Raw genomic sequence first — 15,201 nt, forward strand, 5'->3', positions numbered from 1 at the left:
CCCCGGAGGGAGGCACTGGGCGGTCGGCCAAGCGGAGCGGGGTGAGTGGGCCCGGCGGGAGGGAGCCGCAGCCCGAGGGAGGGACGCCTGGCCCCGGACGGCGGCGGGGCCCGGTCTCCCGGGAAGGGGAGGAGGGTGGACGCGGCCTCGGTCGGTGCTTTTCCCCGGTCTCGACCCACTGACCCTGCGCCCGGGTCCCATGGCTGTCAGGCCCCGCGGAGTGCTCCCGCTGTCACACGCACAGGTCGCTACCTCCGCCTTTCTCCTCACTTGTGCTTGTCCCAGTTCTGGAGAAACCTGAGGGGTTTTTTTGTTTTTTGGGTTTTGGGGGGTTTTTTTGTTTGTTTTTTTTTGTTTTTTGTTTTGTTTTTATTTTTTTGAAACTCACTTCCCCTACTCTGCATTTGCTGCTCCGATTCTCTGAAACCTGACGCTACCCGAATATGGTGACAGGAGGGTGTAACCAACTCCTTCCAGCCGGGCGCCTGACCCTGCCCACGCCCGCGGGGCCAGAGTCCTCCCCAGAATCTGCTGATCCTCGTGCCCTTGGGCTGCTCATTTATAGAACGCGGCCCTTTCTCGGCCCAAACGCGCGGCTACTAAATAATCCGGTCAGCAGGTGTCAGGCCCCCCATGGTTGAGAAAGCCGGAAAATGAAATCCTTAGAATCCTTGTCTACTAAACCAGGGATTATCTCGGAGCCAGGAGAAACCAGGTTATGGCTGACACCCTAACTGCCCGGTTGACACCCTAACTGCCCTGCTGGCTCTGAGAGGGGACATTTTAGGAAATTAAGGCAGAGATTTGTACCAGCACTTTCTACAGGTTTTCTGTCCGTGTCAGGATAGGCTCATATCTGGCCCAGTGGGCTCTGCAAGAAAAACTTTCCACCAAGGGACCCTGCTGCTGGGGAGATGGAAAAAGAATAGTGTTGAAATAGGTGTCCAGATACTGAGCTAGAGGTCAGCCCTGGGAATTTGGGAAAGGAAGTAGAGAACAAGGAAGCCCTCAGGTGAAAAGTTAAATTGGTGCCTTGCAGATAAAAATGAAACAAATACAGGGACTGAAATTCAGAGCTAAAATGGAAGTTTCCCTCTGTTGCTTAGTAAGGAATTTTCCTTTCTCATGAGAAATCCATGAAGAGGAAACCCCTAAGCTGGAAGTTAGTCCAAGAGGGTCCCATGAGGCATCTTTGGGTTTCGTTTGGACTTGCTATGCCTTGGGTAGCCTTCCCACCTACCTCTTGTCACCTCTTGTCACCTACCTCAGTTCACAAATAAGCAACTGTCATTACCTATCCTGGGCTTCTGGGTTCTTACACTTAATAAATGGATGTGAAGGAGCCAGGAGAGTTACCAAGGTTCTCAACCTTTTCTTGGATACCTCTCACTGAGTCACAAAAGTTCATGGTGGTACCCAACAGAAAGGAACTGCAGCGTGACTTTCTGCACCTCCCCTATCACAAAGGAGTGGGCCTCTGCCTCTCCTGACATATGCAGAGAAAAAAGAACCCACAGCCTGGACCTGTGCACTGCAGGATTATTGTTAAGAATTGTTTTGTCTAACCTGTGTTTCCTCTGTTGCAATCAAGAACTCTACGTCGAAATAGAAAATCTCTCTTTTTTTCACTGGGAGCCTAATACATCAACCTTTCCAAGGCAGGGAGGGCAACGACTACATCCTGTTTTTAATTTTTCCCCAAGGCCAAATTTCCAATCTTTCTTCATTTTTGTGTTTTCCAGTGAACACACTCTGACTTCTCTGTAACATTCAAAATTGAATATATTTTTCAAAGGAGCTTTTGCGATCTTTCCTGTGTTTCAAATCATGGGGCTGTCAATTCACTCAGGGTTATATTAGAAGCAACTGCTTCTTCTTTTGCCATCTGGTCCACAGCCTTTCTTTTTTATCTTTCTCAATATACATCAACTCCTCATTAACTAACAATATCTCTTACTTGTTAGGGTTGCTTTGGAGTCTTACCTCTACTTTCCAAGTTACTTGGCTTTCTGCCGTAATTATTACCAGGTCACATTTTCTACATCAGAGTGAAAGCTTATCTGCCTCTCTGTTAAGATTTGTCCTAACTGAAGCATCTGAGTCTGTCTCATAAAAGAGGTGTGTGCTTGTGACACACACACAACCCTTTGGCTGGTGTGTACTTGTAGTACCTATTTCGTTCTACATTAACTGGGAATGTTACTTGTGGCAGAAAATCTTACATGTAATTTATATCCGTATTTGTTGAATGCAAATCTATGTGTGTCACTTTCTGCGTTTCCTGGTTGCTTACATCAATGTATTTTCAGTGGTTGAAATTGAAATTCAATAGAAAGTTTTGACCTCTGAATTTTCAGGGCTGTCCTTTTTTTTTTCCCCAAATGGTCTTCCAACCCTCAGGGTTCTGTTTTTACCATGAGGGCCAACGTAGCCATTACGGATTTTGGTTGAAAGCATCTGCTAATTTCTTAGGTCCTCCAAGAAGCCTGACTCAAGTTTAGTTCATTGGGACACATCAAGATTTTGAAGTTCATCTTTCACAAGCTTCTCTTGCCAGTTTAATCTTTTATCTCCAGGTCTATTCTCTGTAACTCTCTTACGACTGTTACCCCTTTCTGTTTTCATGGACACAGCTGATATGAATTTATTTCAGGTCACAATTTGGGTTTGTAGCAAAAATGCTTTCAGAACAGACAGCAGCCCTGGGGACAGGATGGGAGCCAATGAATGTCCAACTGGATGGAGCAGAGCCCCAGATGGAAAGGAGAAGCCAGGAAGAGGGGCCATGGAGAGCAGCCCAAGGGCCACTGGAGCACCTGTGCTGTGACCTTGAAGAGGAGCCACAGACCCTTCAGGAGAAAGGTGAGAGCCGAGAGGGGGTGTGTGAGAGGCCTAATGCAGAGTAGTCTCCTAATCTCTATTTAAAAAATAAAGACTTAAAAATTCCAGAATTGCCATGGACTGAACAGCATAACTAATACCAGGACTAATCCATTTTTCCTGGGCCCTGTTCACAGAATTATGAGAAGCTCTTGGGTTCTTCAAACCATATAACTAACCTTCCTTTTTTTTTTGGCATAATCACACCCTCCACATGGCTGCAAGTGCATGGTTGGTAATATTGAATGTGGGAGGCAAGGGAAGAGATAGCATATCTCTTAGAGCATATATCCAGTGAGATGCACTTTACTAAGTAAAGTGGTATTCAAGTACTATAAATTCAACTCATACCTGACTAGAAGAGATGGATGACAAAGCTTTACAAAAACACTTGAGACCTCACCAACCATTTTGAGTAAAGGTTTCTTTGACTATGTTGATGCATTTGAGTTTTACCAGTGGGCGTAACAAGAAAATGTGTAACTCTTAAGCCCCTTGAAAGCAGGCTCATGCACTTAGTGTGAAGGGTCGGATGGTCCATCTCTAATGGTTCCTCTCTACCTTCACCAGCTCAGTCGGCTCCCTGGGTTCCTGCTGTTCCCCAGGAGGGGAGCACCGGAGATTGGGAGATGGCAGCTGCACTTCTTGCAGCCGGATCACAGGTGGGCTGTGTGCTTCCCTTGGCCTCTCCCAGGTCTCATCATGCTGCTTTTCAATAGCCTTAGCATCATCCCATTGATTCATTATTTCACCAATGACATGCTCATCTTACAGTTGAACAGATTTTAGCCCTTTCCAAGGGACTCATAATACCTTTGAAAAAAATTAATGGAAGCATAATGAGTAAAGGGGTATTTCTTGAAGGTTGGTTTTTTTTTTTTTTTTTTAATGAATGGCTGTGCTAGCAACGGAGGGGTTTTAAAAGTAATTCATTAATATCCTTTACGAAATAAATAAGGGTAGGGGGAAAAGATCTGAAGGAAACTTGGAAGATATAATGTGGACAAGATTAGTTAGATAATGGAGCATTTATGAAAAAGAAGATTAGAAGAGAAAGATGTAAATGGGCTGAGACACAGAGAGAAAATCAGTTTAGATGCAATAGGCAATGGGAGAGGTGTGGAATGGTAATAACAATCACTATATCACCTTCCATGCCATTCTCTGAGCACTTTTATGTAAATTCATTTAATCCCGAGAGAAGAATAGTAATTCCCATCTTACATATGAGAAAATTGGCACAGGAAGCCATTCAGGCACTTGCATAAGGCCATACTATGAATAAGGGGCAGAACTAGGAGCCATACTATGTTGCCTCAAAAGATAAGGATATGGCATGATAGAGGGAGACAAGAAAGAACGTTCTACTTGTATCATTTTGTGTAGATAGAAAAAAGGAAAGATCAAGCAGAGGAAGAAGGAGCTAGTAGAGTTTCTGCTGTGAAAACAATAAGGCAGAGGAAAGAGTGGGCAGAAACCCATAGGGAGAGCAGTGAGTTGTGGTGCTGCCTCCTTCTCAGGGCCCCATTTGGGAAGCTCCTCTAGAGACACTGACCATTGCGTTTTCCCCTTTCCCTCTACCAAAACTATGTGACCTACCCAGGGAATCTAGAGTATTTTTTCTAGAGATTTCCTTACCCTTTCTCTACTCAGTCTTTTACATACTGAGATCACATTTTCCTTAAGGAATATGTGCTGACAGATGATGCTATATTTGCTGACAGATGATGCTACATTTCTGTTTCAGGGACTGGTCACCATCAAGGATGTGTCACTGTGCTTCTCTCAGGAGGAGTGGCGGAGTCTGGACCCTTCTCAGACAGACTTTTATGGAGAATATGTCATGCAGGAAAACTGTGGGATAGTGGTCTCTCTAAGTAAGCATGACATTCCCAAGGAGGATGGACTGTGGGAGGAGGATGGACCATATGCTGTAGGACTGTTAGGTGGGATCTGTGTAGGTTCTTCCCTTGACTAGGAATCTTTCAGGGCTTCTACCAGAGAAACGAGATTAGGGCTAATCCAAAGAGAATGGGAGTGAAGTAGCATTATTTTTATTGTTATAATAGTTATTTTTTATCATTTTGTGCCTTTTTCCATCTCAGTTGTAATCCCCATGGATGAAGTAGCATTTTTGAAAAATAATAATAAAGTAATGTTGAATTATGGAAAAGAGAACTTTAGGTTCTTTTGGGGTGGGAATTGATATCTAAGAGATGGAACAGAATCCTTGGAAACTTAGTGACCATCTAGGCAAAGCTGGGAGTGCAAGGGGTGGGCAGACTATATTCAGACTAGTTAATTAAGTTATGATCAGAGACGAGTTGAGCTGAAAATATTTGAAATTTAAGTGGAAAAGAACAGACTCACTGGGGAAGAGAATGTGACTTTCTAAAAACAATAAAGAGAACAAAAATGGGGGAGGTGGGGAACAGTCATCTGTTTATCTGCGATTGTTTTATTCAGAGTTTCAAGGAATAATCTAGGCAGCTATTTTTTGATATCTCTATTTTCCTTTCTTATGAACAGGATTTCCAATTCCCAAGTTGGACATGCTTTCTCAACTAGAAGGAGTGGAAGAACAGTGGGTCCCTGACCCCCAGGACTTAGAGGAGAGGGATATCCTGAGGGTCACATATACAGGTAAGGACCTAGAATAGATGTTCAGCTACTCCCATCACCCCCTTTTGTAGTATCATCATTATTACATGTCTCTCTAATCTCTCCTCTGTCTAAAGGTTTTACTTCAAAAGCAGGACAGCCTATAAAATGGTTTAGAGAGAGGTTCTGGAGCCAAACTTGGATTTGAATCCAGTACCATACCTGTGAGACTCTGGGAAAGTAACTAACCTCTTTTGGGGCTCCTCATCAATACAATATTTGAAATTTAAATAGGTTAGCAGAAGAGTGTAGGCTCAGTCAAGCCCTCACTAAATATCAGTTGTTCTTATTGTTATAAGTGATGTTATTGTTCAGTCTCCCGTCCTTGTCAAGATGCTGTGCATGGGGTTCACCCTCCTGAGGCAGCTCAGTAATTCTCCTCAGCTATATATGGGCACAGAGACAATGATTAATCCTAAAAACAGAGATGGATAGCATAGGCTACTTAAAACAGAGATAACAATAGCATAGGCTACTTACTGAGTGCTTACTATGGACAGTTCCTATGCTAATAATTTAATAACATTTCTTATAATTATTTCCATTTTACAGAAGAAAAAATGAAGGCTTACAAAAGTTAAGTATGAAAGCTGAGATTCAGATTTGGGTAATCTGGCTCCTACGCCTTGGCTTTTAACCTCTATACCTCTTGCACTGTCTTGTACAACATTAAATTCTATTCTCCCAGCCCTTCTGTGCTAAGGTTTGACTCCTGACATGCATCACAACCTCCCTCTTGGGTCCTGGGATACTATCTTATGACTTCCCTCTTGGGGTCAGTATTTTCCCTTCTTCACAGGAGATGGAAGTGAGCATGAGGGGGATACCCCTGAACTAGAAGCAGAACCTCCCAGAATGTTATCTAGCGTGTCTGAAGAAACTATTCTCTGGAACCCAGAGCAAGATGAGAGCTGGGATTCCATGCCCAGGAGCTCCAGAGGAATGCTTCTGGGCCCACCTTTTCTTCAGGAAGATAGCTTCTCCAACCTTCTATGTAGTACAGAGATGGATTCCCTGTTAAGACCACACACATGTCCCCAGTGTGGCAAACAGTTTGTCTGGGGCTCCCACCTTGCCAGGCACCAGCAAACACACACTGGAGAAAGGCCCTACAGCTGCCTCAAGTGTGAGAAGAGCTTTGGACGAAGACATCACCTGATCCGGCACCAGAAAACTCATCTCCATGACAAGCCCAGCAGGTGCTCTGAGTGTGGCAAGAATTTCCGCTGCAACTCCCACCTGGCCAGCCACCAGAGGGTGCACGCAGAAGGCAAATCCTGTAAGGGCCAAGAGGTAGAAGAGAGCCCCGGGGCTCGGAAACGACAACGTCCTCCACCGGTGCCAAAGTGCCATGTGTGCACTGAGTGTGGCAAGAGCTTTGGCCGGCGGCACCACCTGGTGAGACACTGGCTGACCCACACCGGGGAGAAACCCTTCCAGTGCCCTCGCTGTGAAAAGAGCTTTGGCCGCAAGCATCACCTGGACAGGCACCTCCTGACTCACCAAGGACAGAGTACCCGGAGCAGCTGGGACAGAGGGACCTCTGTCTTTTGAAATCTGTTTTTGCTGCAACTGTGATCACATCTATTAGTTGGTGCTATCAGGAGTCTCTGACAGAACCACTCACGTCCTGCATCTCAGGGGCCACAACCATGACCCCTGACCCCTGATAAGATCCCAGCATTGACCAGAGCATTTCTCATCACTTCTGTGAGATAACACATAAAACAGTTCTTTGGGGAATAGTTTTGGGAAACAATGTATACTGCCATGGGCCTGAGCCCATCCTCAAGGGTCAGTGATAATCCAGCAGTTCATGGCTAAGGCCCATTCTGACTGGTTGGAGCCTATGCCACATCATTTGTTTGTTTGATAGTTCAACTATCACCCTTGCATACTATAACCATTATATGATAGAGGAAGGCCATATCAGCATATTAAATTCTCTGTAAACATATGCAGGAAAGCAAGTTGTTAAGTCTCTTTTAGTGCAGTGTTTCCTAAATGTACTTGGCCTCAATATCCTTTCTACCTTATATCCCACAGAACTAGTGACTCTACGAAACACTCTGGTGACCACTGGGTCAGAGAGTGAGGAAGGAACAGGTGATCAGGCACTCAGAGCTCCCCTTTTTTAATCCCAGTGATAGCTGAGGGGCAAACTCATTCCATGTGGGTCCATCACCTTTATCCCAACCATCCAATACATGTCTACACTTTTCACTCCCAACCATTGAAAAATAGAAACATTAATCTTTATCCCTGTTCCAACTCCATTCATCCTGCACATAAATTTATCCAGCTGAGAGAACATACTACAATACTGAGAGATGGATCTTATATCCCCAAGAAACCCACACCCACACAGAAGGAAAAAACTATCCCCCTGAACATACCCATCTCCTCTGACTGTGTCTTTATGTGTCTGTGTATCTGTGTGCAGGGTCTTTGAAGAAAGCATGCAAAGTGCAAACTGTACAAGCTAGATTTTCTAGGGACTGTGTTCTGGGAAGAGGGTAGTGGGTATTATATAGGGCTTTTTTTGTTGTTTTGTTTTAGGGTAGAAAGTAAGCTGAACAATTGAGAGCCCTAGTAGCAGGGCTCTGTGACGATTTCGATGTAGAAGTTGAGGTTTCCCCAGCTGTCACTGACATCAAGACAACTATAGATCTAGATCTGTCTGGACCACAGATAATTTTTGTGTGGGAGGAGACAGACTTTAGTGAGATAAACTAGCTCTCACTGATGGCAAGCAAGGTACCTAAGGAAGTTTGGTCATGATTGGTGTTTTCTCATTTTGTTTAAAGATCTGGGAAATCAGGGCAGGGATCAGTGTTTGCAAATTGTCTTCACCCTTGTTTGCCCTTGATTGCCTCCTAAGGGGCAGAATCCTGGAGGATTTCAATTCTTTCAGACAGAACTTTAAGGGGAATGGCTATGGTTTAGCTTTGCAGCTAATGCAGGGTAATGAGCTTTCCAGTTGGTTTTCCTCCCAGTTCCGGGAAGTTGTCCACACTGAGATACAACTCCAGGACTTGCTAAGTATTCTAGCATCTGATGGTTGATGTTTAGTCATTGTTTTTCTTCATTAATAATGTATTAATACCAATTCTGTAATTTAAAAATTTATATGTAGTGGCAGTTTGGAGCCCAGGAAAGAGAGAAGAACAGAAAATAAAAGTGGGAAGTTACCTCTCTGCTGCTTAGATTCTGTTTCCACCCTCCACTCCACCACCCAAAGACATTAATTTCTCAACCACAGAAAAAAGTGAGTTCCAACAGTCTAGCTTAATGAGTGACCCATTGCTTGGTAAAAACTGCTTGAATCATTAAATGGAGTTAAAAATGGGCTCATTTTGCTAACAAGTTTTCTTAGAGGAGCAACCCAGTCCCACTTATCCTTCTGCACAGAGTAACCTTCCTTCTTTGTCTGAAATAAATGCTTTTTTTTTTTTTGCTCATATTCCTGTGAATAGAGCAAAGTGGCCAGTCTTGTAAGGTGGCTTTGTTCCAGGTCCTCAGACAAGAGCATTTTAGGATCAGTATTTAGAGTTGCTCCAGGGAATAGGAAGGTCCTGGATTCCAGTGGTAAAGTTGGCTTACATCATTTATCTTGTAATCCCACTATGCTTCATTGATGCAGATTAGCATTATGTAAACATTTGAGAACCCATTTTGGATCACAGACCCTTTCAGAATCTAGTGAAAACCAGAACCTCAATTTGGAGGAAAATAAGCATTAGCAATTTACTCAATTTGGCATCCAAATTTAGAGCCTATCCAGGAATCACTAAACTGGGATCAAAGGGCATCACCCTGACCCACTAATATTTTGTCAAGAAATACAAATCAAGGATCACTAAATGTTTTAAGGATTAAGATACCAGGAGCAGTAGGGTATAAGAATAGTCTGGTCTCAGATAACCAGAGGGTATTGCTTACATTATATTCCATGTTTTAGAAAAGATATGCTGACAAATCCAGCTCACAAATTGACAGGAGGTGACTCTCCTTACTGTCAGGTCACCATTCTTAATAACCACATGTATGTTTACCCCAGCTTTTGATCTGCCTTAGTAATTGTAACAATAGAAAGTGAAGCCTCCAAAGTGTTAAGTACAGTCCTAGCGCCCAGTTGAAGAACATCATGGACTCTAAGGTTTTTTTGCAGAAGCAGCAACCCATTTCACTCTGGTATACCACTGTCTTCTCTACCTCTGTCCAACACCTTTTCCCTTGGATAAAAAAATAAAATAAAATAAAAAAGCAGCAGTGATTGGATGGGTATTTAGAGTTGAATGATTTTTCCCAGAGGGAATCAACCTCAGACTCCAATCTTTCACCCAGCTCCCTTATGCTATGTATCCACCCTTTAAATAAAAAATAAAGTCTCTGTGTTCTTTCTGGGCAAAGTGTAAAATAGGAAAATCCATCTTCAGGAACTCTCTGGTGCCTATTCCCTATTTAGGGTTGAAATATCCTCCTGTTTTCCATCCCATCAAAGTATCTTTGGTGAATATAACCCTAAGTAGTAGCTATTCCCAGAGCTTTGCATTGTTGTGGCAGTGAGATATGTGATATTATGCCTTCAGGGAGTTAAAAGAATGATAATTTGAAACAAAATACATCCCTTTCCAGTAATCCTGCAATCACACCTTCAAGAACAATGTAAGCCCGATGGAGAACCAGAGGTATCAGGCAGGTTCTTTCCATCTCTTTTCAACTCGATATTCTGGGAGGGGGTGAGTGGAACTGGGCAATACCAGAAAATTATTTCCTTTGAGGTCTAAGCTAGCAAAATTTCCTCCAGCTGCCTGGAGTGCTAAGTTTGCCTCCATCTCAAATGTGGTCTTTGAACCAGCAACTTCAGTATCAGCTGGCAACTTGTTTTAGAAGTGCAAAATATTTTGTATAACCATATTTTATTTTATTGAACTTACTAAATATTTTTCTAAGTCCTTGCTAAAAAAAAAAAAAAAAAGATGTTAAAGTGGCAGTGTTTTATATCCTTGTGTTTTGACATCATAGGGTTTAGCCCCTCCAGTGGAGTCAGCATAGGGCTCCCACCATACCCACAGCACTTCCCTCCATGACAGCACCCCACCTTCTCATCCCTCACCTCCACCTCTTCTCAAATCCAGACCCTTGGATTTCAGCTACCATGTGTTATTTTAAAGTTTGTCTTTGGCCACTTGGTTTTTCTCTAATTGTTACCATTTAGTATTTTTCTTTTTCCTGGTTTTAGAAATGCAAATGCTTAGGCCTGAACCAGACTAACTGAAACCAAAGAGTCTAGCAGTGACCCTTCACACAAGCTTTCTGAGATAGCTGATACAGGCTAAAAGCTGGAGAACCATTAGCTACAAGATTCAAATTCCATTTCAGGCAGTGCCTTACTCTCTTCAAACAGGAAGAGGAGGAATCTTCATACTTCTTCTTGTCAGATTTATTTCCTATAACCTCTGTAGGCCAGTCGTTCAGTTGGGTTCCTTAAATCGGTGAAAAGATTTGGATTAGCCACCAAATTTCAATAATTGGTGGGCCAACTACCAACCTACTGTGATTGGTAAAATGAGCATATCTTAATTTCAAGAATCAGAAATCCAAAAGGACAAGGAGCAGAAATTCATTGTAAAACTGAGAAACTGACCTCCAAGAAAATGGTGCTTCTGTCAATAATTATCTGGTTCTTTTCTAGGCCCAATTACTTACCCTGGAGGCAAGAGGGCTTGAGAGGAGAGTATGCAGCACAGAGATAGAGTAAGACCTGTGTACTCAAACCCACAAGGATCTAAGTTTCCAACCTCACAATTGAAATGAAACCCAGGAGATGGGGAAGGGAACAAGGCTAATTCAGTAAGATGTGACAAAGCAAGTGGAATCTGGAATCTGTCTACAAGGGTAGAGCCGGGTTGCCTAAGTCAAAAATGCAATATCCTCTTACCTTATGAAGGGGCAGACCCTAGCCCTCTACCTTCCATCTCCTCTCCTAGGCACACCCATAGGGCAGACTGAACCGGCAGCTGGAAACCCTCCCCTCCTCAGGGGTTCTTCAAGGTCAGAAGGATAGAGTGGATCTAAGTCCCTTTCGGGCACTTTGCACTAAGAAGAAAAGCATGGCTACGAGTCAACCCCCAGCCTGAGGCTTTCTCCCCTCTTTGCTGTTGCCACCTCTAATGAGCAGCCTCTTCCACACCACTGCTTTTCAGTTTGTTTTGACATTTTCTTTGCCTGGGGAACAGCATATCCTTTCTAGATGTTTATTCTACTTAATCCCTCTCCTCTTTCCATTATAGTTTCTGTCTTCAAGGTCCTGGATAGTTCCACCCCTTCCTGAGCCCACTTCACTACCTGACTCTGCGAGGTTCTTTTTTGTCAGCAATAAGTCTGCTAATCAGGGTCCATTCCTTATACCTCCCACTTTCTTCCCTCAGTTTCTAGGCTAAAGCAGTTCAGCTGCCAAGGCTCTCGCTACTCTGTGCCTCTTGCCCTTGTGCACATCCCCACACATCCGGACTGCCAAGGTTACCAGTACTATCAAATCAAGGTCTTTACTGTGTTCCCTTTCCCACTAGGTAAATTCCAAAATGGCTTTCCACTTTCTATTATTTCTATATTCTCAGTCCCTCTGTCTCCTTTGGCTTCTTCGAAGTCTCAGTTCTACAGACCACTCAGCATACTTACCATGTGCCAGGAGCTGACTGTTCTAGGTCAGGGAGACAAAGTGTGAGCAAGGTCTCTACTCACCATGTGTCTCAGTCGAGTCCTCCCTTGCCACCACTTTCCTGCCAGGCTTCGTGACTCTGAGCCAAGGCACCCCCTTCCAGGATCTTTGGGGCATATGTCCATTTGCATGTAGCCCCTGTCTGTTACATTTGTTTCTCTTGTCTGGCTTGGTTCTCTTTGATGGACTGTGAACTTCCTACAGACTACCCAACAGGAGACCCTTGTATCCTTAAGGATCTGTAATATACCCTTTGTGGCCCTGTGAGTTGAATAAAGAATGTGATGTATTAACTGTTGTCAATCATTTCCTCTCTGTTCTCCCCTCCATTCTCACATCTCTACTGATAAAAAGGCTGCAACAAAGTGGGGGGTGGGGGGCACCAGACAGCTCATGGGAGAGTAAATCATGCACATAACCCTCACAACCCTTACTGAAACAGAAGCCTCAAGACGCTTCCGATTAGGCCTTCTACCTCTTTTCTAGTGTCCTAGCTCCCAGATACTGTTCCCCCAGTTAAATCCAACCTGGAAATGGGACAGAAAGCAGATTAGCAGGAGATCCATATGCAGGACAGTGCCTCAGTATGGTCGCATAGAGCACAAATTTAAGCAGGATCTCTGCCTCAGAGTCATTCCACACCCTTGATGTTGAGCCCAATTCTGGAGCCTGAGGTGGTGGTGAGTACAAACCAACCTCCTAAGTAAATTCCAGTAATTGAAGAGAGTTGGGGAGAAGAGGCATCCACACAGATAGGGTTGGCTAGGAACCCAATCCGCCAGAAGCATTCAACTTCAAGGATGAAGAGGATGTGTATCTGACCGAATAACAAAAGCACAGGGTAAGAAATAGTGTAGGAGAACAATAGAAAAGCTGGGGAATCTACCAGCTGTTGATACGGGCCCTGGAAAGTCTCAGGTGTGAGCATTTGAGCACAACCCAAAAATTAAACTTCCTCCACTGGAGTACCTTAAAGAGCTTCTAGCTGACTGTTTTGAGGAATGATGCTCAAATACCTTGTAACAGCTTTCTGAACACCAGCCAGCTATTTTGTTATCTTCATGTTTTCTATCCTTCCTGTTTTCTCGATTTCACTCACACACTTATAGGAATACTTTTGCCATGGCTGCTCTTTCCCCAGACAAATAGGGGAGGAAGGAAGGCACTGACCAAAGGGGAAGGAGAGACAGAACACACCAATTGTGGGTCATCCAACTCCAGTAGACAGTTGGAACCTTGAGCTCCTTCTCCTAAGCCATCTTCCAATGTCTTACTCAGCCTCAAACATGGCCTCATGCTGACAATCCCAGATCCTTTTCATTTTTAAGTCTTCCAGATCTTTCTCATTTTTAAGTCTTTTCCTAGCATGGTTCCCCTACCCAAATAATCCCTCTTTCTGCCTTTGCTAGCACTAAGATTCTTGCTGGAATGATTTCTAGCCCAACCATGCAGTCTGGTCATGTTATAGTTTCCAAGAGCAGGTCAAACAGGAGCAGTCTTTTGCTCTGAAATCATTGACAAATGAAAGTGTCTGAATAGAGCACACACACACATATATCCAAAATATGTTTGAGAACAATGCTGCACAAGAAGCCTCTAAATCATTAAAACACTGCAGAAATACCAACATAAGATGCCTTATAGAATTAATGAGTAGCAGATGAGTTCCCATTCAACATCAATACGTGAAATGAAGACAGTATGAGAGCAGTGGATTTACAGTTTCTAGGGCACTCCCTAGTGCACAACTTGTTAAAACACAGCACTGCAAGCTAGCTGCAGCGGCTTCAGTGCAAGTTTTATCCCCCACTCCAGAGGTGATCCACATGACCCAGCAGACCTCTCCTGGCCCACCCGATGCTCCCTTCAACAATGTACTTCATTGATCTGCCTGTTTTTCTCCTCACTCTGTCTCTGGTGAATCCTCTCCCCACCCCTGCTTCTCTGACCTATATCCCAGTTCTGTATACATAAATAAATCTTAAAAAATAAAACTTTTTAAAAAGTCATTTTCTAAATTCCGTATTTTCTAAACTTTAGCTTTTTCATGTAAAATCTACCTTTGAAATCAAGGTTAAAGTGAAATGAAATAATTCATGCAAAAGTACACCACCTTACAAATGAAAAAGCAGTAATTGATAATTGCATGGAAATCTCTACCTTTTGAACATATTGAAGTTTATGATTCTGAAAACAAATATAAAAAACATATACCAGAGTCTATTTCTATGTGTCCCTTTGAACTTCCATCACTTTTCCTTTGAGAATAACTTAGTTTTTTGTTTGTATCTATCATTACTTCCTTTATCTAATTACAAGTATTTCCCTTCATTCATCAATATTTTTTTTTCATTTATTGTGTGTTGGGAAGCTTTTCATAATATGGAAAGAAGCTCCCTCTTTTTGCAACAACGTACTATGTTACCATATGAAATCTTCATAGTTTAACTGATCCCCAAATGATACTTAGGTTATTTCCATTTTTGTGTTGTTGTTGTTTAGGTTACTACAACATTGCACTAAACATCTTGAGATGTCATTTCACAAAAGCACTGATATTTAAAAAATAAATTCCGACCCTCCCTGGTGGCGCAGCAGGTTAAAGCACAGCACTGAGAAGCTAAAGCCACTTCGGCATGAGTTCAATCCCTGCCTGCCCTGGAGGTGACCACATGGCATGGCAGACCTCTCCTGGCCCGCCCACTGCTCCCCTGGGCAGTGTACTTTGTCAATCTGCCTGTTCTGCTCCCCGCTCTGTTTCTGGTGAATCTTCTCACCCTCCGCATCTCTGGCTTGTACCCCAGTTCTGTATGAATAAATAAATAAATCTTAAAAAATAATAATAAATAAAAATAAATTCCTAAAAAACTGATGAAGTGGCCCTCCCTGGTGGTGCAGGGGGTTAAAGCCCAGCACTAAGAAGCTAAAGCCACTTC

The 15,201-nt window shown here is 43.3% G+C and overlaps 1 protein-coding gene across 3 annotated transcripts; it reads left to right on the top strand.

The window, feature by feature from the left end:
• The first annotated feature begins 6 nt into the window (after positions 1-6).
• ZNF641 (zinc finger protein 641) lies at positions 7-10,448 on the top strand. 3 transcript variants are annotated; one of them, XM_004693162.2, is made up of 6 exons: positions 7-41; positions 2,654-2,862; positions 3,451-3,542; positions 4,628-4,757; positions 5,410-5,523; positions 6,341-10,448. In XM_004693162.2, exons 2-6 carry the CDS (start codon positions 2,679-2,681, stop codon positions 7,093-7,095), a joined length of 1,275 nt encoding a protein of 424 aa, XP_004693219.1. In that variant the 5' UTR covers positions 7-41; positions 2,654-2,678; the 3' UTR covers positions 7,096-10,448. The 3 variants fall into 3 exon arrangements, with proteins under 3 accessions (XP_004693219.1, XP_012588344.1, XP_012588345.1); XM_012732890.1 differs by lacking the exon at positions 7-41 and having other exon boundaries at positions 2,739-2,862; positions 3,456-3,542; XM_012732891.1 differs by lacking the exons at positions 7-41; positions 3,451-3,542 and having other exon boundaries at positions 2,739-2,862.
• Positions 10,449-15,201: the final 4,753 nt, after the last annotated feature.

Source organism: Condylura cristata, unplaced genomic scaffold (assembly GCF_000260355.1).
Source record: "Condylura cristata isolate star-nosed mole 26May11 unplaced genomic scaffold, ConCri1.0 scaffold00036, whole genome shotgun sequence".
NCBI classification, from domain to species: Eukaryota; Metazoa; Chordata; class Mammalia; order Eulipotyphla; family Talpidae; genus Condylura; species Condylura cristata.

Bases quoted from the DNA above. Each gene is read 5' to 3' on its own strand.
- ZNF641 (XM_004693162.2), top strand. From the start codon at position 2,679: ATGCTTTCAGAACAGACAGCAGCCCTGGGGACAGGATGGGAGCCAATG. The intron at 2,863-3,450 runs GTGAGAGCCGAG...TACCTTCACCAG, and splicing joins ACAGACCCTTCAGGAGAAAG to CTCAGTCGGCTCCCTGGGTT. The intron at 3,543-4,627 runs GTGGGCTGTGTG...TTTCTGTTTCAG, and splicing joins TTCTTGCAGCCGGATCACAG to GGACTGGTCACCATCAAGGA.